A 27694-nucleotide genomic window follows, 5' to 3' on the forward strand; every position below is an offset into this window, starting at 1 on the left:
ACAAGGTATGCTTTAGATTCCATTAGCCTTGATAACATTGACCGAACTTTATCTTTAAAATATTTGTGTTAAAACATTTTACTTTCATAATATTTTGATATTTTGTTTAAGTTGAATTACTTTAAGTTAAAGATCTGTTTAATCTTGACTATTTAGAAATATTTTAAAATTTGAAATTATATTTGTTTGGCATTGTGTTTGTATTGCATAATTTATAATTAATTTATCTTTAATTTGAATTATGTTTGTTGAATATATATATATGAACAGTACAACTCCGAAACGGTACGCCGAAACACTCCGAAACTGAAACATTCCATTCCAATTGTAAAAACAAAACACCTACCGAAATGGAATTGACAGCCTTGGTTTTGCTAGCTTCTGAGATAATACTTTGATTTTCTTGCTCTGTATTCTAAAGAATATCGATTTGATGATTTTTCTTGATTATGACTGAGAGGTAATTTATATCCAATAAAACAATCTGGAATATTAGGAGATGAAGCAAAGTGTATTACCCCAAGAGGTCTTTTACGTGGTCTTCTGCAATCTATAATTGGACTGGTTGGTCTTCTATGCCATCAAAGTATAGCCTCATTAACTTCTCTTCTTGTTTTTGAAGAGGATATAGAGATGGGTGAGGAAGTCGAGAAATACTACTTTGACTCCAAGAAAATGAAATCCAAAGGAATATACATGTGTCGAGTAGAAGGATGATAGCGACAATCTCACTTTTTTGGCGTGTCGTATATCAAACATAAAAAAGAATCGAATGAAGTGGAGGTGATTGCGATCCATGAGGCTTTGCAAATCAGAGCGGAATCTCCCTTTCTTGAAGTGAATTTTGGAGACATTCTCCTCTAATGCTTTCATTTGTATTTTTTATAAAAAAATTAATTTAATATATTTATAATAATAAAATATTTTAAAAAACAACCACTTTCACTTAAACTCATCTTCAAGATCACTAGTGTCTGAACTAACAACCCAAAGTGACCATCAGCTCCACTTTTCCTTCACTGAATTGTATCAATAACCAAGAGTTTCACCATTCAAGATATGAAAAAAAATTATAAATTATTTTTAAAATAAAATAAATAATAATTAAAAAAATAAATAAGAAATTAGTAGATAGGAATTTTTTATTAAAAAATAAAAAAATAATAATATTTTATGTTTATTAAAATACTAAATTGTCTCTAAATATATTTTGATAATTAAAAAAAAAGTATCAAATGATGAAAAAGCCTCTGGACATCCCTTTAACAAATTCTGCTTTTATTTGTAACTTCTAGAAAATATATTTAACCAAAAATTATATAAAAAAAACAAGTCTTTTTTTAACTCAAAAATATTTTTCATCGACAATCATTGAGAAGTTTAGATGGTGTTTTTCTCCGTCAAACAACCGACAGGGGCCATAGTTTGTTGTGTCAGCAACTCCACGTTAAATAAAAAAGAAAAGAAAAGAAAAGAAAAGATAGGATAGGAAACTTTATGTCGTAATCTTTATGTAAGAGAAGACATGGAAACTTCAAGCGAAGACTCCTTCCATTTGATTGTTTTCCAGAAAACCATGTGTGATTTTCGTGCATAATTAAAGTATTCAATGAGACGAGCTTGACTCTGGAAGTGGAGGACATCAAGAGGTCCACCCAAATCCATCTTCTACCTTTCTCTTTCGAGTTTCGACCTCTCCAGACAGTCACACCAAGTGACCCAAAGTAACGCGGACCACCGTTACTTTTGGTTGTGGCGTCAGCAACTCCGCGTTAAAGGAACGGAAAGAAAAAGAAAAGAAAAGAAAAGAAAAGATAGGACCATATGTCGTATGAAAAGCAACCTCCATTAAATACTACGTGGAAAAGCAAAAACAAATGTTTCAGCCTCACTTTTGCAATATTATGCTGATATTTGTTTTATTTAAAAGATAAGAATAATTTAAAGTATTTAAAATTAACTAAGTAGATGATTTCTGCTTTATATATAAAACTTTATTAAAATTCAATTACTTAATTAGTTAGTGATATTAAATATTTTAAAAATAAACTAAAGTTAATTATCTTATTTTAAATGTATTAACTTTAATAATTATAGGATTTGATTTTTTTTTCTTATTAGTTTTTCTATTTAAAGTGTTGTAATGGTATTTGAACAAGAATATTTAAGGAATAAAAATTAAATATATTAGTTGTTTTTCAATAGCTAGCTAAAGCTTTCTCGGTTTTTAAAGATTTTGATTTATTACAAACCCATTATCTTATTGTTACCTACATGATGGGACCCAAACAAAAGCTATCTTTCACTATATATATTCCATTACCGTGGTTTTGATCGATGGGTTCATTCACGGTTTGTTTTTATATTTTAAAACAATTAAATTTTTTAAATTAATATTTTTTTTTTGTGTTTTCAAATATTTTAATATATTATTATTAAAAATAATTTTTAAAAAATTAAAAAAATATTATTTTATTATATTTTTAAATAAAAATATTTTAAAAATAACTCCAACCATAAAGAGGTCTCGTCTGCATCGCATTCAGGATGGACCCGAGATGTAGACGAGCTTGACTTTGTAAGCGGAGGCCACAAAGAGGTCTTCCCCTTCATCGGTGGGAACTTTTCATGCAATTTCCTAAATCTTAATCAATGAGCTAGAGAGCAACCAAGCAATAATTCCAAGACTTTAGTAATTTGTGGCCATTGATTTCTTTTCGTAGGGATCCAAGATCGACGGTATTCGTAATCTAGAGAATTACGAAGGTGGCAAGACATTACGTTCAGGCAATTAATCACAATTTGATAATTATCTGCCATCATTTTCCCCCCTTTTTTTATTTTTTTTTAATTTTTTAAAGATTATTGTACAAAACTCGCTTTTTAATTGAATTATAAAGAAGATATTTTAAAAGTACCCGATTATATATGTTATAATTTTCAAATATGATTAGATTTTTATGATAATATTAACAATTGGTTTTTGAATAATTACATATGGACATGATATACAAAGTAGTTTATAATAATTTGATCATGACTTTTCTGTGAAAATAAAATATTTACTTTGTAATTTATTTATTTTGTTTATTTTTTCAAATTAATCATTCTTTTTTTATATATATATATATAGATGCATGTTTTTATTATTATTATTATTATTGATGCTTGCTTTTCCAAATGAATTTAGAAATGCTACATCCATTGAAAATTATGCAAATTTGTTGTATAATTTTTTCAATTGCATATCGCCAATACTACGTGGAAGCAAAAAATGTTTCAACCTCACTTTTGCAATAGTAGTTTAACTTTTGGATGAATTTTCGGATTATATATTTTTCAATTTTATGCTGATATATTTTTTTTTAAATGATAAAAACAATTTTATATACTTAAAATTAAGTAAGTACTTAATTTTTGTTTTATATATAATACTTTAATAAAATTCAATTACTTAATTAGTTGATGACATTAAATATTTTGAAAATAAACTTTAAGTTAATTATTTTATTTTAAATATATTAACTTTAAGTTGGATCTTAATTTAATTGTTTAATAGTTATATGTACATAGGACTTAACCTAAAGTCTTCACACGAAATGTATAATTCTCCATATATATTTTTAAAATAAATGAGCACCATCACTCTGATTTTGAATTTGTTAATTTGTGTTTTAATTATCCAAAGTTTTTAATAAAATAAGAGAAAATGTACATAAGAAACAAAATAAAAACAAATACAGATATTTTTATTTCTTTAATTACCTTGATTTAATATTATTAGATCATGCACTAATATAAACTAAACTTATTTCTAAATTAATATTTCTAACTTGATTGTGTAATAATTAAGTGATTTAGTAACACAATAAATAGAATTATCAAGGCAAAACCATTATTTTATTCTCCTTTAAAAATTTTTTCTAGTGATTCTATCAACCCAATTATAGAAATTGCAACAATTACCGCCCTCCTTCTTGTGGTAATATCCATAATATATAAAATGATTGAAAACGTGGACATGGTGGGAAAAAAAACAACCGGCGTTTCTAAAAATGAAAAGCAATAAAAGCAAAGATTGAAATATAAATTTGCTTGTGAAATCAACGTCCGACCAACTTTATACTTGGGCATGGTAAAATATTATGTCATTGGGTCATATCTATATATATTTTTTTAAAATTGATGAATATATATATATATATATATATATATATATATATATATAGTTAAGAATTATAATATATATTATGAAGAATTAAGGGTTGGGTGAAAGTTTTTCCAAAGACTTTGGTTTCGTGGTCTCCTACTTATGAGAGTATTATTACGATTTGCCAATATAATTGTAAAAGTTTTATGAATCCTTTTATTTACGATTTCCTTTCGTATTCTGTAGACGAGTATTGTCCTCATAATATATTTATATCTGTTGATCAAAGTGTAACAAAGCACATTATTTGGTTTCCCAAAGAAAGTTTCTCTCTCAATGTTCAGCAGAGTATTAAGGCACCTCTTCGGTGCATATGCAGCCCTCCCTTTTCTAGTGATCCTATCCCCCTACCATTGCAGTGCTGCAGAGCACAGTTATCCCATTGCAGTGAGATTTGAAACCCATTAGTATATATACTCTATGTTTCCATGAAAAAAACCATGTTTTTTCAATGTGGGATAAAAACCTTTTGGTTTAAATATTTCAACTTAAAAGGATAACATAGTATCTTTTCAATGTGGGATTTGAAGCCCTTTCATATATATACACTATATTCCCATGAAAAAAACCATGTTTTTTCAATGTGGGATAAAAAACCTTTTGGTTTAAATACTTCAACTTAAAAGGATAACATGATATCTTTTCAATGTGAGATTTGAAGCCCTTTCATATATATACTCTATGTTCCCATGAAAAAAACCATGTTTTTTCAATGTGGGATAAAAAACCTTTTGGTTTAAATACTTCAACTTAAAAGGATAATATATTATCTTTTCAATGTGGGATTTGAAACTCATTAGTATATATACTCTATGTTTCCAAGAAAAAAATTATGTTTTTTCAATGTGGGATAAAAAAAAATTTTAGTTTAAATACTTAACTTAAAAGTTTAACATAATATTTTTTTAATGTAGGATAAAAAACTTTTTAAAATATTTTTTTAAACTTCATAATATGTATAATCTATATTTACATGGATTTTTTCATATGAAATATTAAAACTTTAATTTTTTTTTAATTTTTCCGGGTTAATCCGGGTTGACCCGAGTTGACCCGGGTTGACCCATGAAACCCGGGACCCGGCCCCTTGGCCGGGTCAATCCCCGGGCCGGGTTTAATAACTATGCTACAAAGAACTACGCTCCTTCTTCTTGTGGCAATATCCATAATATTAGCTATCCTTTTCGATTAAATACCGATCCCAAAGGTTGTGGCAACAAAAATTTTGAACAATATTAGCTATCCAGAAGATTTGCTCCCTGTTTCCAGCAGTAGATTTTCTTAGTCTATACTATTTGCGGGTTGATCTCCTTCTGCTCTTCACTCCTATGTTAGCGGTGAGAGTCACCGTCATAGTGGTGATGGTGCTGGAGCTGGGTTGTGGGATCTGGTGCTGGCAGGGGTATCTGTAATGTTGAGGAGCTGATGGTTGAAGGCTTGAAGCTAGTGGAGACTGTTTTGGCTCTATCAAAACTTATTATCGGTTTTGATTTCAGCATGATATATATTTCATTTAATTTTTTTTTAGCAGTGTGGAAAAGTGACCACTTGCTAGATCCATTTAATTATGCGTTCTAGAATTATAGGAACCAACTCTGAAACTACCTTGAAGATCATCGAGAGAATTTTGAGTTCTATATATAGGTGAAAGGTCAACTACATACCTTTAATGGTCATCAATTTTTAGGCATAAGATAAGGTTCAGAAATTCTAAATAAAAATATCTTTGTTGAAATTAGGTCTATGTATTTTTCAATATTGTCATTGTTTTCTACGTGATGGGGCTCAGACATGAAAGATAGATTGATTGTTATCACATTATTTTTCTTAACCTTTTCTCTAATTTATTGGCTGTGTTGTTTTCTATTGACCTGGAAACTTCAAGCTGGGAGGACTCCTTACATTTTTATTTTCCATTTCTTTCCTCTTCTGTTTGGGCTCGTCTGCGTCGCATTCAGGATGGACCCAAGATGTAGTAACCTTTATGTAAGAGAAGACTTGGAAACTTCAAGCGAAGACTCCTTACATCTGTGCGCATAATTCTCCAAGTATTCAATGAGACGAGCTTGACTATGGACGTGGAGGCCATCTTGAGGCCCTCCCCTTCTTTCGGTCGGAAAGCTCTTCTTGCCATTGACTTGGACCATGCAATATCTCCTGCAAGTCTTTGATCCAAGATGGTTATGTTATAGATTTCAAATAAGGTTAGATTTTTTATGATAATATTAATATTTTTTTTGAATAATTACATCTGTGAAAATAAATGCATTTTTTGGTTGACGCTTGCTTTTCATATATACTATGATATTGCAAATCTAAACCAAAGGAACGGTACCATCATTCCATCATTATATGCAAAGTTGTTGTAAAAGTGCTTCAATTGTATATAGTTCCGCAATTTAAAGCAAAAATAAAAATAAAAATGTTGCAACCTCACTTTTGCAATAGTAGTTGAACTTTTGGATCATGGGTTTTAGGATTATTTTGCAATATTATGCTGATTTTTATTTTATTTAAAAGATAAAAATAATTTAAAGTACTTCAAATTAACTAAGTAGATAATTTCTGCTTATATATAAAACTTTATTAAAATTCAATTACTCAATTGGTTGATCCGCGGTTGTGTTGTTTTAATTGGTTGTGTTGTTTTCTATTGACTTTGAAAGCGGAGGCCACAAAGAGGACTTCCCCTTCATTTGTGGGAACTTTTCATGCAATTTCCTAAATCTTAATCATTGAGCTAGAGAGCAACCAAGCAATAATTCCAAGACTTTAGTAGTTTGTGGCATTCGTAATCTAGATTTCTGCTTTATATATAAAACTTTATTAAAATTCAATTACTTAATTTCTTACATTTTTGTTTTCCATTTCTTTCTTCTCTGTTTGGGCTCGTCTGCAATATCGCATTCAGGATGGACCCGAGATGTAGACGAGCTTGACTTTGTAAGCGGAGGCCACAAAGAGGTCTTCCCCTTCATCGGTGGGAACTTTTCATATGCAATTTCCTAAATCTTAATCAGTGAGCTGGAGAGCAACCAAGCAATAATTCCAAGACTTTAGTAGTTTGTGGCCATTGATTTCTTTTCGTAGGGATCCAAGATGGATGGTATTCGTAATCTAGAGAATTTCTTGTTTACAAGGAGGATTGGCCCAAGTTTATCAATTAATTGAAGTAGTGACATTATAATTTTTAAGATATATTATTTGAATTGAAATGTTCTTCCATTTTTCTGTTCAAATCGGTGATACTTTCTTCATCTTTATGGGTTACAATTTGTGTGTGTGTTTGTATTTTCATGGCTAACTAATACTTGTGTGGTTTAAACTTTAATTGATGTAAGTAGTGAGAGAGTGATCATTCAATAATTCAAAGACTTTAATTTTTGGCCATTAATCTCATTTTATTTTGGTTGTTTTTCAATTATTTTTTTAAATAAATTAAAATAATATGTTTTTTTTTAAAAAAAACTGTTTTTAATATCAATATATATATTAAAATAATTAAAAAAAATACTTTTAAAATATAAAAACAAACAAACCTTTCATAATCTTTGCATAATTATTCTTCTCGAAAACACATAATACAAACCATCCTTACCTTTCAGTGCTAGAAAGAGAAACAATTACTGCGCTCAGGCAATTAATTAGAAAGAGAGGGACAATATCCATAATATTAATTAGCTACTAAAAATATGATTTTGATTGTGAAAACAACGTGCATCCAATTTTATACTTCAATATGGCAAGATATTACGTTCAGGCAATTAATTACATATGGACATGATTTACAAAGTATTTTATACTAATTTGTTCATGACTATTCTGTGAAAATAAAATATTAACTTTGTAATCTATTTATTTTTTATTTTTTCAATTTAATCATTCTTTTATTTTATTTTTTTTATATAGATGCATGTTTTTATTATTATTATTGTTGATGCTTGCTTTTCAGACTATGATGCAAGTTTGTAACTTTTGGATGAATTATCGGATTATATATTTTGCAATATTATGCTGATATTGTTTTTTTAAAAGATAAAAATAATTTAAAATATTTAAAATTAAGTAAGTACTTAATTTTTGTTTTATATATAATACTTTATTAAAATTCAATTACTTAATTAGTTAATGAAATTAAATATTTTTAAAATAAACTTTAAGTTAATTATTTTATTTTAAATATATTAACTTTAAGTTGGATCGTAATTTAATTGCTTAATAGTTATATGTACATAGGACTTAACCTAACTTTTTCACACGAAATGTATAATTCTCATTATATTTAGCTACTTTTTTAGATTAAAAAAAAATGATTGAAAACGTTTCTAAAAATGAAAAGCAATAAAAGCAAGATTGAAAATATAAATTTGCTTGTGAAAACTTTAGACGACTTGTGGATGCTGCTGTTCAGAAGGATTTTAATTTTTTCTTCTTCCTTCATCGATATTTTACCGAATTTGATAATTATCTGCCATCACTTTTTTTTTTAATTATTTTTAAAATTTTTGTATTAAATTTGATTTAAATTGAATTATTAAGAAGATATTTTTTAAAAAATATATGATTATGTCATCGTTTTTAGAAAAAGTTAGATTTTTTATGATAATATTAACAGTTTTCTTATGAATACACACACACATGGACATGATATGCAATATGTTTTTTTAATATTTTATTGTTGATTTTTTTAAAAATTAATTATTCTTTTATAAAATATCTTTTTTTATTATTTATTGTTGATTTTTTTAAAAATTAATTATTCTTTTATTTTAACGAACATTGATATTAAAATTATAAATGCATTATATTATTTTAATATATTTTTAAATAAAAAATATTTTTAAAAAATACTTTTCATCACAATACTTAACAAGCAGTAGAGGAGTATTGTTCTCAAGACCACATAATATATTAATATTTTTTAAGAAAATGAAAAAATTTAAAATTTTAAGAATCCTTTGGTTTCGTGCATGGTCTCCTACTTATGAGAGTATTATTACGGTTTGCCAATATAATTGTAAAAGTTGTATGAATCCTTTTATTTACGAGAGTTAAAGATACATGGCTTTTTAATTAAAAAGTTTATTTAATTATCTTATAAATAAAATTGGAAATAAAATTTTAGTTTAAAATTTTAAAATTTATTTGTTTTAGGCCTCTTTAGTGTTAAATAAGATACTATATTGATAAGGAGTAATTTAAAGGAATTGATTTGATAATCGAGGAGGTTTGTTAATTTCCTCCTTTAAGTTTTCATGTTGAATATATATATATATATATATATTAATGAAAAAAATATAAATTGTGAATTTTCATTCCCAAAGGCTAAAGACATGGTCTCATATTATAACCCCTTTAAAAAAAAGAAACGTAGTCGTTTTCACTTAGAATTTTGCAAAACGACGTGGTTTTTATACAGTTGTGCATTACTACTTTACTCCTACTATATTTATATTTAAATATTGAGTGGCACCACATTCTTTCCTTGCTTTTTTTCTCTTATTGACTTGGAAACTTCAAGGCACTCTCCTCATTTTGGAAATTTAAAAAATATTGAATGGAAATTTCGAACTTTAATTTGTGGCCATTGATTCCCTTTCGTATTGTTCTCAAGACCACATAAGACCACATAGTATATTTATATCTCTTGATCAAAGTGTAACAAAGCACATTATTTGGTTTCCCAAAGAAACTCTCTCTCAATGTTCAGTAGAGTATTAAGGCACCTCTTCGGTGCATATGCAGCCCTGCCTTTTCTAGTGATCCTATCCACCCACCATAGTTGCAGTGCTACAAAGAACACCAGCAATTACTGCGCTCCTTCTTCTTGTAGCAATATCCATAATATTAGCTACCCTTTTCGACTAAATACCGATCCCGAGAGCTGTGGCAACAAAAGTTTTGAACTTGCTTGTGAAAACAACTTACGTCCAACTTTATACTTGGACATGGTAAAGTATTATGTCCAGGCAATCAATTACATTGACTTCACAATTCGACTTGTGGATGCTGCTGTTCAGAAGGATGATTGCTTCTCCATCCCTCATCATTCTTTTACAGAAGAATTGCTGTACTACAATTATTATTATGAGATAAAGTGGCCACACAGTTCTGTGTTAACTTTTTTATGTTGCAAGAATCATACAGATTATATTATGGATACCTCTTCTTGCAAAAATGGTAGTGGTACTGCATATAATTCTTCTTCGTCTAGCAGTATTTCTTCTCCCAGCTGTGTCGATATGGAAGGTCATTCCTATGTCATGGTTGATGGGCACGTCCGGGATGTACCTGACTTGTGCCGTATAAATTTGATTTATTCTGTGCCAAAAAATATGAGAAATAAGTCGTATACAGATGTCCATGATATTTTGGTATATGGGTTCGAGCTTTCATGGTTCTCTTTCTGCTGTCATTATAGCACAGAGAACCCCTGCAACCTTGATGAATCCACCGTGCAGAACAACAATTGTTCACAATACCGTACGTGCTCTCTCTCTCAGCATACCTCAAGTACTGTATTATGATTATGCATACAATATTTGCTTTATTTTATATTGTAATAAAATATTGTATGCTGCATAAAATATTGTTTACAATATTGCTTGGTTTCCGTCTTTGCGTTAAGGGTTTATTTTATGTTTTAATAAATGTTCTTCACTTCAGTTAAAATTATAACTTTGCAAAAATATCAATACTGCTGACCTTTTCTTTTTTTCTTGAAATGCAGCCGTAGCGACGCCGATAGGCGTTTATTTTGAAGGTGAGGGCTATTCCGGTCTTATATGTTCTGGCTCAATTCTACAAAAAGATACATTTACTTTTTTACTTTTTTTCGCAAATGAGTTTTTTTTTTTTTACTTTTTTTTTAATTAATCATCAAAATTTTGCACGCTGATTTTATTTTGGTGATTATAGGTATCTACTCGATCGTTTGTCGAATTGGGGGTGAGTTAATTTATTTTTGTAATAAAATAAATAAATTTTTTTTAGATTAACATGGGTGTCCGGGTCAGCTTGCGTGCACCTTAACTAAATTTTAAAATAAATTTAATCTTATGCTCTAATTAAAAGATCTAAATGAAACCACATACATCGTTTTTATTAAAATAAGATATCTTTCTATTATTTAGTAGGATAAAGACCCATGGAAAGATTATATATAATTCTGAATCATTTTCTCCCTTATAGTCAAATCACTACATGAATGGTAAATCATTCATTCTTTTATTTTTTATTTGGCAGGTTCTTATTGTTATTACCCGATGATCATCCCTTCACTTTTACTTACCTTTCTCATATTGTTTCTCAGTCCGATACTCGCTCTTATCAGTAAGTATTTACTTTGCTTTTTTTTTTTTTTTATCGTATTGTGACACAATAAATATATGTATATCAGCTCACAACTATTACACCATAAGAAATAATTATTGATCTAATAGCTTCTACAACTTAATGTAGAAAATAAGTCCTTGAAATTTAAATATTTCTTATGAGTCCCAACTATTTCAAGTTTTAACTTTAGCTTAAATTGATATTATTTTTGCAACAAATTAATGTATCTAATATTCTTTCTACGTTTGTTTTCAATTATAAACAATGATATTAAAGCAACAGAAGGAAAACGTTCTAATCAAACACAGAACGATGATTATAAACTATAATATTAAAGTATTTATAGTTTCTTTTACTGTTTGTATCATAGAATTCCATTTATATGATGTATTTTGAAAAAGAACGATGTAGCGCAATGAAAAAAAGAAGTCACATATATGTTAAAGAAAAAAAGAAGTTTCGATATGGAAATCAATAACTAACAATATATATGTTTCTAATATTGAATGTCGTTCTAATGTCTTTACACGGTGATATATCATGTACTATTATTCCCATGTGGGCTTCTATGTCTCCTAATGTTACTGGTCTACAAATGGCGAAGACAACATTTATCCATGTACGAAGACATTGAAAAATTCTTGCAAAGTCATGATAATGATCTCATGCCGATAAGGTACACTTACTCAGAGATTAAAAAGATAACCAATGGATTTAAAGACAAATTGGGTGAAGGAGGTTTTGGCTCAGTATATAAGGGAAAGCTTCGTAGTGGTCGTTTGGCAGCAGTTAAATTATTGGGCAAGTCAAAAGCCAATGGACAAGATTTTATCAACGAAGTTGCCACTATTGGAAGAATTCATCATGTCAATATCGTGCAACTTATAGGCTACACTGTGGAGGGATCGAAGCGTGCTCTTATATACGAGTTCATGCCTAATGGGTCTCTTGAAAAGTACATTTTTTCTAGGCAAGGTTGCATCCCACTAAGCAATGAGAAAATGTACGAGATTTCTCTTGGGGTGGCTCGTGGCATTGAATATCTACATCAAGGTTGTGATATGCAAATTTTACATTTTGATATCAAGCCTCACAACATTCTTCTTAATGATAAGTTTGTTCCAAAAATTTCAGATTTTGGACTAGCCAAATTGTACCCAACAAATAATAACACTGTGTCTCTCACTGCTGCCAGAGGGACAATGGGATATATGGCTCCTGAACTATGTTATAAGAACATTGGAGGTGTCTCTTATAAAGCTGATGTCTATAGTTACGGGATGTTATTAATGGAAATGGTAGGAAGAAGAAAGAACTTGAATGCATCGGCAAGTCATTCAAGCCAAATTTACTTCCCTTCATGGGTTTATGACCAAGTTAATGAAGGAAAGGACATAGAAGTACAAGAAGATGTCATGGAACATGAAAAGAAAACAACGAAAAAGATGATTATTGTGGCATTGTGGTGCATACAATTGAAGCCTGTTGATCGTCCCTCAATGCATAAAGTTGTAGAGATGCTTGAATCGGACATTGAATCCCTGCGAATGCCTCCTAAGCCTTTTCTCACCCCACATCAAATATCAAAAGACGATGATAGAGCTAATCATTCAAAGTTATCAGATCCACCAAATGATTGTATTGACTCTTCGTATTATTTTGGTCGTTAATAATGAGATAATGAAGGTAATGTAGCTTAGTGATTATTAATTTTGATATATATTAACTATTTAAGCTTTAAGTATCTAGACAAAAATCATTCAATCAAGTAAGCTTTAATTTGTATTGCCAAAGTGTGTTTGAATTGAACAGACATCAAAATTCTTACACTTTTCATGATTTACTTGCTGTCACTTTGAGGCTAGGCACTTGAAGAATTGGATCGACGTGACCTTTAGCAAGCTAAGGGATGACCAGTAAATGACTCTGTTTTTACACGTAGGACTACTGCATCCATTTGGAAAACACACTTAATTTGGCCACAGCGAAGTAGACCAAGACTTGTAAAAATCGCTCAGCCTTGTAATTACGTTTTCTCATGAAATAAAGCCTGTTAATTTTTCATGTTTTTGACTTGAACGGGCCTTATTCCACAAAAGAGACTTGCCAAAGAGACTTTGCAGAGCAGAGACAGGAGGAATGGTTTGGTTAATAGAAGTGAATCAAGCGCTTTCAGTATTTTCATATCTTCTAGTGATCTTATTGAATTTCCATTGACTGGAAGGAGGAGTGGTTTGGTTTCGAGAACGATCTATGAGCGGGATAAATAGGGCTTTTGTAAGCTCTGACTGGGTGTTGAGCTTCGGCAGCTACAAGCTCTTTGGTCTTTAAAGTGGTCTTTCAGATCACTGTCCTATACTGTTTTTTTGTCTTCTTCCTTTAGTTGTGGTGTTTCATCTTCTTTTTGGTCGATTCAACAAGCCTCTTCTCTGCGAGCATTGATAGCGAAAATAATGACTGTAAGCCATTATTTTGAAGGCCCAGGTGATGCGAAGATTGTGATTTAACTGGTGAAGAAATTCATGAGATAATGGCTGACCTCTTTAGACCTGGAAACATGCCGGCTAGATCAATAATTGCATACATCACTTTAATTCCCAAATTAAAGGGAAGGTCAAATTGAAGGCCAATTAGACTGGTAAATGGATTATATAAAATTATTGCAAAGGATTTATTGATCAGGTTTTTGAAAGTCATGCATGCAATCATTAGTACAAACAATAAGCTTTTATAGCTTTTATCCATAAATAAAAAATGATAATTTTGAATGAAAAGATATATTTTTTTTACCTTCAATTAAATCATTAGTGTCAAAGTATCATTTTTATTTAAAATTTTAAATTGCTAGATGAGTTATAAAGAATAATTTTATATTATTCTCTAATAATTAAAATTTTTATGAATTTTTATTTTAATTATCTACAGTTTTAATTTAAATATTCACATAGTTGATAAAAAATATTTTTTTCATTAAAATAAAAACAAAATACATGAAAAAATAAAATTTTAATAAACAAATACATCCGTTGGTGTCCTGTGAAAATCTATTTTAATTTCTACATAATTTAATAAAATAAATTTTTAAAATGACACTCAAATCAGTAGGCAATCATAATGGCTAATTTAAACTGTTAAATAAAATTTTAATAATAATTTATATTATTTTTTACAGTTCACATGTCATTTTTCTCACTGGTAAACTTTTTGCATTGCACATTAATGATAGTAGGACATGGAGAATTGACATGTCATGTTTTCGTCTTCATGGTTGGATTGATTTGAAGATTGATTTTTTTTTTAAAATGGAGGTAAAAATTGATTTTAAAAATATTTTTTATTTATAAACACTTTTAAAAAATTCCCTTTTAATCTAAACCAAAGGAATTTGAGAAACACCGCAACATCCATTAAAAATGATGCAAATTTATTGTAAAAGTGTTTCAATAGCATTTTTCCTAGTGTGCACGTAGCCAATTTTTATGAGCGACTCCTTCAGCCATAATTACGTTTTGGAGGAGAGGTAGTGAATAGACTGTAAAAGAGGCAGTGAACGTTTGATATTCCTGTCGTTCTTACATCCATTCAGCACCTCTCTTTCCAAACTCAAACAAGAGGCATCCAGATTTTCATGGTGGAAACTTTAAGCCCTCTATTCTCTCATCAACCATGTTCTCCATGGTGGTGTTCCAGATTGAATCTGGTTAGTCTCTTATCTCGGCCTTTTATGGAGCTTAGGTCAGATTGAAGGCTAGCATAGGTATTTGCTGCTGCTGCTGCTATACGGTTTGTTTTCTATGTTAGATATCTTCAATAGCCTACTTGTCAAGTGAGCTATAAAAGATTTTACTGGAAATTACTTTGGTTAGTATATCTGTTAACTGGTCTTCAGATTTTACAAATGAGAATTAAATTATCTTGGTCTTGAGTTTTTCCTTGATGGCGTATTTATCTACCTCAACATGTTTTGTCTGGTCATGTTGAACTGGATTAGATTGCCTTGTTGTCACAGAGTAGCCTCATCCCATTTCCTAGTGTGTTCCTAGCCAATTTTTATGAGCGTCTCCTTCAACCATAATAGCTCACAAAGCCTCTTGATCATTCCTATGAACTCAGCTTTTGCACTGGACAATGCTACAGCCTTTTTACTTTTCAATGTGACAAGGTTAATTACCTCGTACAAAGGTAAAGTAACCTGACGTGGATTTTCTATCAACTATACTTCTTTCCTGATTTGCATTTAGGCTCCGTTTGTTTGCTGGAAAGTAGTTTTTTTTTTGGAATGTGAATTTCGGAGAAAGTGAATTTCGAGGAAAGTGAATTCCGGGAAAGTATTTTCCAATGTTTTGCAGTGTAATGGAAAATAAGTTGGAAAATATTTTCCAGTGTTTGGTTATGTTATGGAAAATGAGCTGGAAAATAACTTATTAATGTTTTATTTTTCTCAAGTTTATTAAAATAATGAGGAACAAATCTTATAAATTAAAAAAGTTGAATGAGAATGAAATTGAAAAAAAAATATAATTTCATAAATTATCTCAAATAAAATAAATAATAATCAAAATAATAGAGATCAAATCTAAAAAATTAAAAAAAAAATAAAAGGTGAAGAAATTAAAATAATAATAATTAACATTTCATAAATTATTTCAAATAAAATAAGTAACAATCAAAAGAATGAGAACCAAATTTGATAGATAAAAAATTTCAATAAAAAAATGATAAGAAAAAAGCAAATAGCAATTATAAAAATAAGAACCAAAATTAATATAAAAATTAAATTTTAAGAGATGAAATTGAAAAATAAATATTCAAAACAAATTATATATAGCAATCAAAAGTTTGAGGATCAAATTTGATATAATCAGCAAATAATGACATTTCTAAATTTTTCACAACTTCCGGAAAGTGTTTTCCGCTCAAATTTTCCAGGAAAACACTTTCCTGAAAACCAAGCCAAATTTTCCTTTGACTGGAAAGTGTTTTCCGTTGACCAACTTTTCTAATGACAAACAAACACAGGAAAGTTTGGAAAGTGGTTTCCGGGAAACCACTTTCCGGAAAACAAACACAGCCAAAAGGGAAAACGCTTTCCTGAAAACCAAACCAAATTTTTCTTTGACTGGAAAGTGTTTTCCATTGACCGAAAAGTGTTTTCGTTGATCGGAAAGTGTTTTTTGTTGACCAACTTTCCTAATGGCTAACAAACATAGGAAAGTTTGGAAAGTGATTTTTCGGAAAGTGAATTCCAGGAAACAAACATGGCCTTATATATCCATCAATGTTGAGGTGCTTATTTTCTGAGAACATGCATGATCCCTTTACCAGAAATTGATTCCAAGTATCTAAGAATCTTCTTGAACATATACTTCCTTTGTTATAAGAGAATACCTCTGGCTAATCTTAGACATCTCATTGTCTAGGAAGTATTTTAGCCCTTCAGGGTTCTTTGTTTCAAACTTAGCTGTCATATTTTCTTGAAGTATTTGAATTTCTTCTTCATCGTTGTTTGTAATTTTTGTATCATTAACTTATTTTATCGAAGTTGTTACTTTTTTTATATATATTTAAGAAATAATGTATGATTTAAGTTAATTTTGTCCAGGTAAACTCCTCTTTAAGATCTTTTTGAAGAAAAACATTTTTTAATTAATTAAATTGATGTAATGACCGATTCAAATTTGTTGTTAGAGATATTAGAATCTAAATTTTATTCAACTTCGCTACCGGGAATATGCCATATGTCTCTCCCTTTGTAGAGGAGAGATGGTGAGGAGGTCGAGAAATAGTACATTGTAGAGGAGAGATGGCGTCGCGTCGCGTCGAGTAGAAGGATGATAGCAACATATCCAATATAAAAAACAAAGAAAAACATATGGGTCAAGTTTCATGCTTTGATTTTTATGGATATGAACAAAGGCAATACAATAAAAAAAAAAAAAATGCGAGGAGTAAGCATTAATATGGAAGGCAGACCTGTCTATGTCGAAAAAGTAATACTGGAGTGAAAAAAATGTTGTGTATACATCTTATTCTCTGAGAATTAATATATAACGGTAAAAATTGTTTTTAAAATGTTTTTTATTTAAAATATATAAAAATATTTTTTTAAAAAAATTATATTTATATCAATAAATCAAAATAATTTTAAAATATAAAATCAAATAATTTAAAAAAAATTCAAAATTTTTCCAAACTTAATTTACCCGCACTCTAAAAAAACACTCTAAGTTTATAACTATCGCATATGATTGACTATCCAAGTTAGTGTATTATATTTTTTTTTTAATGAGAGTGTTCAGGTTAGTTTGTATGTAATTTGATTAATTTTATAGTTTTTAAAATTAACAATCATATAAATTTTTAATAATTCTTCAAATTTATAGGACACAAATTAATAATTTTTAAAAAATAAATTTAAAACCATATAAGTTAACATCTACCATTTTAAACTCATCTTCTACCTTTCAAGACAATCATACCAGCTGACTCGAAGAAGCGCAGACCACCAATGTCTAGAACTAACAACCAAAAGTGACCTCCAGCTCCATTTTTTTTACTGAACATATCAGCAACCAAGAGTTCCATCATTTAAGATATAAAAAAAATTAAATTTTATAAATTATTTTTAAAATAAAATAAATAAGAATTAAAAAAATAAATAACAAATTGGTAGATAAAAAATTTGTAAATGGTTTCGCTAGCTTCTGAGATGATACTTTGATTTTCTTGCTCTGTATTCTAGAGAATATCGATTTGATGGTTTTTCTTGAAATGACTGAGAGGTAATTTACATCGAATTAATAAAAGAATCTGGAATATTAGGAGAAGAAGCAAAGTGTATTACCTCAAGGGGTCTTGAATTTACGTGGTCTTCTACAATTTATGATTGGACTGGTTGGTCTTCTATGCCATCAAAGTACAAGCTCATTAATTTCTCCTCTGTTTTTTGAAGAGGATATAGAGATGGGTGAGGAAGTCGAGAAATACTACTTTGACTCCAAGAAAATGAAATCCAAAGTAATATACACGTGTCGTGCCGATTAGAAGGATGATAGCAACAATCTCTCTTTTTTGGCTTCGATTTTTATGGATATGAACAAAGGAGAAACAATAAAAAATGCGAGGAGTAGGTATTAATATTAAAAAATATATTTTTTTTAAAAAAATCTATATTTATCAAAACAATTTAAAAATATAAAAACAAATAATATTTAAAAAAATACTTCAAATTTTTCCAAAACTTAATTTAACCACACTCTAAGTTTATAACTATTACACATGATAAATGATTTAAAAAACAACCACCTTCTGGAACTAACAACCCAAAGGGACCACCAGCTCCACTTTTTTTTCACTGGACTATATTAAACAACCAAGAGTTTCATCATTCAAGATATTAAAAAAATATATTAAATTTTATAAATTATTTTTGAAATAAACTAAATAGTAATTAAAAAAATAAATAAAAAATTAGTAAATAAAAAAAATTATTAAAAAAATAAAAAAAATTATGTTTATTAAAATACCAAATTACCTTTAAATATATTTGATAATTAAAAAAAAAGATTCAAATGATGAAAAAGCCTCTGGACATCCGTTTAACAAATTCTGCTTTTATTTGTAACTTCTAGAAAATATATTTAACCAAAAATTATAAAACCAAAAACAAGTTTTTTTTTAACTCAAAACATATTTTTCATCGACAATCATTGAGAGTGTTTTCCTCCGTACGTAAAACAACCGACGGTGCCATAGTTTGTTGTGTCAGCAACTCCGTGTTAAATAAAAAGAAAAGAAAAGAAAAGATAGGATAGGAAACTTTATGTCGTAATCTTTATGTAAGAGAAGACTTGGAAACTTCAAGCGAAGACTCCTTGCATTTTTCTGTTTTCCAGAAAACCATGTGTGATTAAAGTATTCAATGAGACGAGCTTGACTCTGGAAGTGGAGGACATCAAGAGGTCCTCCCCTTCTTTCGGTCGTCGGAAAACTCTTCTTGCAATTGATTTTATATATATATATATAATCATTTATTTTATTAAAAATATGACTATTTAGACAATAACCATTAAAAAATGAGAAAACTTACATGAATGACAAACTAAATGTCTGGAATTAGTTTATTTTAATTATTTTTTTAATAGCTAATTTTTAATATAAAAATATTTTAATATATTTTGAAGGAACAGATACTGCCACCCAAATCCATCTTCTGCCTTTCTCTTTCGACCTCTCCAGACAGTCACACCAAGTGACCCAAAGTAACGCGGACCACCGTTACTTTTGGTTGTGGCGTCAGCAACTCCGCGTTAAAGGAACGGAAAGAAAAAGAAAAGAAAAGAAAAGAAAAGATAGGACCATATGTCGTATGAAAAGCAACCTCCATTAATGGTACAGTGGATCTAGAAAACGACTGCTTATGCAAATTCGATATTGATCAAGCAAAGGCAGTTCCCAAAAACCAGCTAGAGACAGGGCTTGAGCTATTCGTTTCTCTTGTTTTACTTAGTTTTCCAATCTCTTCTTGAGCTTGACTCACTATTGTCTTGCTCATAGAAATGAGAGGAACAACCTCAAGGGAGTAGCTTAATTTTTTTGGAAATCATCTTGATCTTCATGTAGGTTGATTGATGAATGTTGGCATTCAGAACCTCTTGTCAGACCAACCTTTTCTGAGATCATCACAAGACTGGATAAAGTTTGTTGCAACTGTTCAAAACAAGGATGCTGGAAAGACACTTTTAAGCTTCCATGGTATGGATCTCTTGCCTTAAATCTCTGAAGCAGCAATATATTTAACCAAAAATTATAAAACTAAAAACAAGTTTTTTTTTAACTCAAAAATATTTTTCATCAACAATCATTGAAAAATTTAGATAGTGTTTTCCTCCGTCAAACAACCGACATTTATTGTGTCAGTAACTCCGCGTTAAATAAAAAAAAAAGAAAAAAAAAGATAGGAAATTTTATGTCGTAACCTAGCTTTATGTAAGAGAAGACTTGGAAACTTCAAGCGAAGACTCCTTACATTTTTATGTAAGAGAAGAAAAAGTAGTACTAGGTGAAAAAAAATGTTGTATATACATCTTATTCTCCAATATCTACAAATCAACACTATATATATATATATATATATATATATATATATATATATATATATATATATATATATATATATATATATATATATATATATATATTATAGGAGTAAAATAATGATTATTTTTTTAAATTATTTTTTTATTTAAAAATATATTTTTGAGTAACAAATATTTTAAAAAAGAACTACTTCACTCAAACTCATCTTCAACCTTCCTCTTTCAATCTCTCAAGAGACAATCACAACCCAGAGCAATACCGACCACCCACATCACCAGTTTTTAAGACCGACAATCCAAAGTGACCATCACTAGCTCCACTTTTACTTGACCGAACTAGATCAACAATCAAGAGTTTCACCATCCAAGATATTAAAAATAATAAAATAAAATTTTATAAATTATTTGAAACAAAATAAATAGTAATTAAAAAAAAGTAACAAATCTGGTAAATAAAAAAACAATTAAGAAAAGATAAGGAGCTAATAATATTTTATATTTATTAAAATGCTGAATTACCCTTGGATGTACTTAATAATTGCAAAAAAGACAGGATCAAATGATGAAAAAACCTCTGGATATCCGTTTAACAAATTCTACTTTTATTTGTAATTTCTAGAAAATATATTTTATATAAAAAAATAAAGATAATTTTTTTTCTTAACTCAAAAATATTTTTCATTGATTAACAATTAATGAGAAATTTAGATAGTGTTTTCCATGTAAAACAAACGGGTTGTGTCAGCAACTCCGCGTTAAATAAAAGAAAAGGAAATTAAAGATAGGACGTCCATGTACCATTTGATCGTAACCTTTAATTATACTTAATTCTCCGTATATTTAAGAGGTCCTCCCTTCTTTTGCAGGAACTCTTCATGCAATTTCCTAATTCTTAATTAATCAGTGAGACTTTGACCAAGCAAGAACTCGAACACTTTAATTTGTGCCCATTGATTGATTTCCTCTCGTATTGATCCAAGACGGTATTCGTAGTCTGTGGATGAGTATTTTTCTCAAAAACAAATGGGAAGTATAAAGCGGAACACGGATGGATCAGCTTTCGGAAAACCAGGTAATATGCGCGCAGGTCTGGGAGGAGTTCTGAGAAATCATGAAGTGTTCTTTGCACCTTCTCGTTCCCTCCTGGCATAAAAGTAACAAATGAAGTGAAGGTGATGGCATCTTGAAGGCTTTGCAAATCAGAGTGGGATCTTCCCTTGCAAATGAAGTGGAGTGGATCTTAGAGACATTCTCTTATTGGCATTGTCTGCTATTGACACGGAAACTTCAAGCGAAGGCTCCTTACATTTTTTATATCCGTTCTTCTCTGTTTCGGTTCGTCTTCATGGCATTTAGAATGGGTCATTAAGAGGTCATGAAGACGTTGAACATACAGTGGTACTGCATATATTTCTTCCACTCGAAGACTTTGTAAGTGGAGGCCATTAAGATGTTAGGATACTGGTATGTAAACCCGAGAAGACAAAAGGTAAGGGACAAGATAAAATGAGAAATGACACACAAGAATTTACGTGGTTCTCTCAATTTGGCTACGTCCACGGGCAAGTATAGAAGGATTTTACTAAGTAATGTGAGAATTACAACCTCTCTCTACTAATAGGAGAACAACTGAAATCTCTTTATTACTAGGAGAAAACACCTCACTTACTATCTTACAAATACCTCATAACTTTGTGGGATTACTCTCCTACACTCTCTCTCCCTCTTGCTCTCTTGTTTCTCACTTGTGTTGTGATATATATGGCAAGGATGCACTGCCTATTTATAGGCAAGCATCCTTGCCTTTGTCTTGCAAAAGACAAGAGCAAGGCAAGTGGCACCAATTGGTGCTGCAAGTGGCACCAAATTGGTGCCCACTTTGTTGACTTAGCTTGCACCAATTGGTGCCAGCTAGTTTCACATTCTCCCACTTGAAGACTTTGATGATTTAATCAAGTCTTCACACTTGATCATTTGTGATTCTTCTATCCTCATACTTGTCATCTTTATGCTGCTTATGTTTCTGCTAGGCTATAAGAGGATCTGCACCATATGTACTTGTCAGTGTTGACTGGTTTGGTCAAAGCATCTGCTGGGTTTTCCTTTGTGTGAACCTTCTGAAAATCTACACTTCCATCTTCCACCACTTCGCGATCAAAGTGATACTGAACATCTATGTGTTTTGTTCTTGAATGAAACGCTGGATTCCTTGCAATATGCAAGGCACTCTGACTATCACAATATAAAGGAATCTTCTCTTGTTTGTGCCCGAGCTCCTTCATAAGTTTCTTCATCCATATTGCTTCTTTACAAGCTTGTGTAGCTGCCATGTACTCAGCTTCTGTTGTGGATAAAGCTACAACAGTATGAAGTTTAGAGACCCAGCTCACAACTCCTCCTGCAATTATGAACACATAGCCAGTAGTGGATTTTCTTTTCTCAAGGTCGCCAGCAAAATCTGAATCAACATAACCTCTGACAGTAAATTCTAATCCTCCATAACATAATGCAGCATCTGAGGTACCCTTGATATATCTCAAGATCCTCTTAATAGTATTCCAATGCTCTCTACCAGGATTTGCCATATATCGACTAGCTGCTCTCACTACTTGTGCAATGTCTGGTCTTGTACATATCATGACAAACATTAAACTTCCCACTGCTGATGCATACGGTACTCGAGACATCTCCATCCTCTCTGCTTCATTGCTAGGAGACATACTTGAGGATAATTTGAAGTTAACAGGAAGTGGGGTGGAAATTGGCTTACAATCTTGCATGTTGAAGCGTCGCAAGATCTTCTTTAAATAATTCTTCTGAGAAAGTCAAATCTTCCTCTTACTTCTGTCTTGGTGAATTTGCATCCCTAGAATCTTGTTTGCTGGTCCCAAGTCCTTCATATCAAACTCCCTAGCCAATTGTGCCTTCAATTCTTGGACTCGATCTTTGTTGGGGCCTATTACCAACATGCCATCCACGTACAACAACAGAATGATGAAAAACATCATCTTCTTTAAACCTCTTGTAATATGTACAATGGTCTGAATTGAGTCTGTTGTACCCAAGGCTAATTATGAAGGAATCAAATCTCTTGTACCAACACCTCGGCGCCTGTTTGAGACCGTATAGAGATTTGTTCAACCTGCAAACCAAGTTCTCCTTGCCTATTTCAGCAAAACCCTCTGGTTGGAGCATATAAATTTCTTCTTCAAGTTCTCCATGAAGAAAATGCAGTTTTCACATCTAGCTGCTCTAGGTGAAGATCAAATATAGCACACATTGCCAAGACTACTCTGATTGTAGTAAGTCGTACCACCGGAGAAAATATCTCATTGAAGTCTATTCCTTCTTTCTGAGCATATCCTTTAACTACCAATCTTGCACGATACCGCTCCACTTGATCATTGCCATCACACTTTATCTTGTAAACCCATTTGTTGCCAATGGTCTTTCTTCCTTGTGGTAGCGGAATAAGATCCCAAGTGTTATTCTTGTGTAGAGCTTCAATCTCCTCTTGCATTGCTGTCATCCACATAGATACATCTGTGCTTTTGATAGCCTCATAGAAAGTTGATGGCTCTCCATCCTCTCTTAGAAGACAGTATGCAATATTGCTCTCAGTAACATATTTTGAGTGCCAAGCCGGTGGTCTTCTTTCACGAGTCGACCGTCGAACTTCAGGAGTTTCAGACTCTATTTGTTCTTGTTCTTCATGCTCTGGTACAGCTTCAGAAGAAGTACGATTCTGAGTATTTTCCATCTGGACTTCTGTAGTCTCCTTTAAAATGCTATTATTTTCTTCCATTTGCATTTTATCTTCTGCAAATATGACATCTCTGCTGATGACTATCTTGTGGGCAGTGGGATCCCACAAGCGATACCCCTTCACTCCATCAGCATATCCCAAGAATATACATTTTTTGGATTTTGAATCCAGCTGCTGACTTCTTGAGTATTGTACATCACGTACACAGGACTTCTAAATATATACAATCGAGAATAATTAGCTGGTTTTCCAGTCCACATCTCCATCGGTGTCTTCCGCTCCTATTATTATGAGATAAATTGGCCAGCCAGTTCTGTGTTAACTTTTTTATGTTGCAAAAATCAAATCCTGAATCCTCCAGATTATATGGAAGGTCATTCCTATGTCATGCTGAATCCTCCAGATTATATGATGGATACCTCTTCTTGCAAAAATGGTAGTGGTACTGCATATATTTCTTCTCCCAGCTGTGTCAATATGGAAGGTCATTCCTATGTCATGGTTGATGGGGACATCATCAACGATGTACCTGACTTGTGCCGTATAAATTTGATTTACTCTGTGCCAAAAAATATGAGAAATAAGTCGTATACAGATGTCCATGATATTTTGGTATATGGGTTCGAGCTTTCATGGTTCTCTTTCTGTTGTGATTATGGCAAAGAGAACCGCTGCAACCTTGATGAAGCCACCGTGAAGAACCACTCTTGCTTTTACGATTACACATACGCATACGGTACGTACTGTATTATGATTATGCATATAATATTTGATTTATTTTATATTGTAATGCTCCAATATTGCTTGGTTACTGTTTATGTGTAAAGGGTTTATTTTATATTTTAGTAAATGTTCTTCACTTCAGTTAAAATTATAAGTTCGTAAATATCAATACGGTTGACCTTTCCTTTTTTTCTTTAAATGCAGACAAGATATATTCGTCGCTGTTAGACCTTTTTTTAGAAGGTGAGGACTATTACGGTCTTATATGTTCTCCAAAACGATACATTTACTTTACGCATTTTCTTCGCAAATGAGGTTATTGTTTTACTTTTTTGTAATTAATCATCAGGATTTTGCACGCTGATTCATATTTTCTTGGTGATTACAGGTATCCGCTGGATATTGTGTCGAATTAATTATGGGGGTGAGTTAATTTATTTTGTGTAATTATATCATTTTACAGAAAGAGTACTAATTAATATTTATTTTTCTAATAAAATAAATAAAAGACCCTAAAAATTTATAAATTTTTTTTATAAAGTTTCAATCACGTACATATCAATGTTCTCCTTCAAGTTACCCAAAGTAAGATAAGTTTTTTCGGTCCCTAACCTCTTAGATTTTGATAAAATACAACCATTTATTTATTTATTTGTCCTCGTGTTTTTATTTGGCAGGTTTTTATTGTCAATACCGGATGACCACCCTTTCAGTTTTACTAAGCTTTCTCATGTTGTTTCTCCCTACGATACTTGCTTTTATCGGTAAATATTTTACTTTGCTTTTATTAGCTAATTGTGAAACAATAAATATATGTATATCAGCACGCAACAATTACAGCTTAAGAAATAATCATTTTTCATGACTTATTTTCATTAAATTTATTTAGTTGTAGAAAATAAATACTTGAAATTTAAATATTTCTTATGAGTCCCAAATATTTCACGTTTTAACTTTAGCTTAAATTGATATTATTTTTGCATCAAATTAAAGTATCTAATATTCTTTCTACTTTTGTTTTCAATTATAAACAATGATTTTAAAGCACTAGAAGGAAAATATTCTAATAAAACACAGAGCACGAGTATTTTGAGAGTATTTACTACTTTTTTAGGATAACACTTTTCTATTTTTCCTTTCCGTTAACCCTTTTTATAATGTATCTGTACAGTGATATATCATGTGCTACTATTTCCATGTGAGCTCCCGTCTCCTAACTTTACTAATCTATAAATGGCGAAAATTCTTGCAAAGTCATGATAATGATCTCATGCCGATAAAGTACACTTACTTAGAGATTAAGAAAATAACCAACGGATTTAAAGACAAGTTGGGTGAAGGAAGCTTTGGCTCAGTGTATAAGGGGAAGCTTCGTAGTGGTCGTTTTGCAGCAGTAAAATTATTGGGCAAGTCAAAAGCCAATGGACAAGATTTTATCAACGAAGTTGCCACAATTGGAAGAATTCACCATGTCAAATGTCGTGCAACTTATAGGCTACACTGTCGAGGGATCGAAGCATGCTCTTATATACGAGTTCATGCCTAATGGGTCTCTTGAAAAGTACATTTTTTCTAGGGAAGGTAGCGTCCCACTAAGCAATGAGAAAATGTATGAGATTTCTCTTGGGGTGGCTCATGGCATTCAATATCTACATCAAGGTTGTGATATGCAAATCTTACATTTTGATATCAAACCTCACAACATTCTTCTTAATGATAAGTTTGTTCCGAAAGTTTCAGATTTTGGACTAGCCAAATTGTACCCAACAAATAATAACATTGTGTCCCTCACTGCTGCCAGAGGGACAATGGGATATATGGCTCCTGAACTATGTTATAAGAATATTGGAGGTGTCTCTTTCAAAGCTGATGTCTATAGTTACGGGATGTTATTGATGGAAATGGTAGGAAGAAGAAAGAACTTGAATGCATTGGCAAATCATTCAAGCCAAATTTACTTCCCATCATGGGTTTATGACCAAGTTAGTGAAGGAAAGAATATAGAAGTACAAGAAGAGCCTTGGAACATGGAAAGAAAACAACGAAAAAGATGATTATTGTGGCATTATGGTGCATACAGTTGAAGCCTGTTGATCGTCCCTCTATGCATAAAGTTGTAGAGATGCTTGAATCGGATGTTGAATCCCTACGAATGCCTCCTAAGCCTTTTCTCACCCCACATCAGATGCCAGAAGATGATGATAGAGCTAATCATGCAAAATTATCATATCCACTAAATGATTGTATTGACTCTTCATATCAGTTTGGTCGTTAATGATGCAGATAATATAGCTTAGTGGTTATTAATTTTGATAATGTATTAATTATTATTTAACCTTTAAGTTTATTGATTGTAACCATTAACTAGATATCCGTTAACAACCTCTTGATAAAAATAATTCAATCAAGTAAGCATATAGACCGCTTCTAACCAGTAGACCGGTTCTTTTATTTTTCAAAACTAAAATCTAGTTGTGGTGTTTTATCTTCTTTTTGTCTGTTGTTTGTATTCAACCCCCATCATTTTATCTCAAAAGTGAATTTGGATGGAGTTAATGACAT

General features: G+C 30.8%; 2 protein-coding genes and 1 long non-coding RNA gene across 6 annotated transcripts in view; all 3 read left to right on the plus strand.

Annotated features, from left to right (window-relative positions):
- Positions 1–4435: 4435 nt before the first annotated feature.
- Positions 4436–27694, plus strand: part of LOC7484594 (rust resistance kinase Lr10) — a 90344-nt gene continuing 67085 nt past the window's right edge. Inside the window, exon 1 of the mRNA XM_052448673.1 lies at positions 4436–4535. Within this exon, the coding sequence (XP_052304633.1) occupies positions 4487–4535 (49 nt within the window). The 5' untranslated portion in view covers positions 4436–4486. The remainder of the gene's footprint in view (positions 4536–27694) is intronic.
- On the plus strand, positions 9856–27437 carry LOC18109988 (LEAF RUST 10 DISEASE-RESISTANCE LOCUS RECEPTOR-LIKE PROTEIN KINASE-like 2.4). Of its 4 annotated transcripts, none has more exons than XM_052448678.1 (6): positions 9856–10693; positions 10941–10973; positions 11129–11158; positions 11456–11542; positions 12077–12790; positions 26984–27437. In XM_052448678.1, the coding sequence occupies exons 1-6, from the start codon at positions 9913–9915 to the stop codon at positions 27184–27186; spliced, it is 1848 nt and encodes a 615-aa protein (XP_052304638.1). In that variant the 5' UTR covers positions 9856–9912; the 3' UTR covers positions 27187–27437. The 4 variants fall into 4 exon arrangements, with proteins under 4 accessions (XP_052304638.1, XP_024445174.2, XP_024445173.2 ...); XM_024589406.2 differs by lacking the exon at positions 26984–27437 and adding an exon at positions 13411–13609 and having other exon boundaries at positions 9861–10693; positions 12077–13231; XM_024589405.2 differs by lacking the exon at positions 26984–27437 and having other exon boundaries at positions 9861–10693; positions 12077–13609.
- On the plus strand, positions 19943–22188 carry LOC127904520 (uncharacterized). Its single transcript, XR_008057799.1, has 2 exons — positions 19943–20299; positions 21510–22188. It is a non-coding gene; the product is annotated as an uncharacterized LOC127904520 (long non-coding RNA).

The sequence above is a fragment of the Populus trichocarpa genome, chromosome 17 (genome assembly GCF_000002775.5).
Source record: "Populus trichocarpa isolate Nisqually-1 chromosome 17, P.trichocarpa_v4.1, whole genome shotgun sequence".
Classification (NCBI taxonomy): Eukaryota; Viridiplantae; Streptophyta; class Magnoliopsida; order Malpighiales; family Salicaceae; genus Populus; species Populus trichocarpa.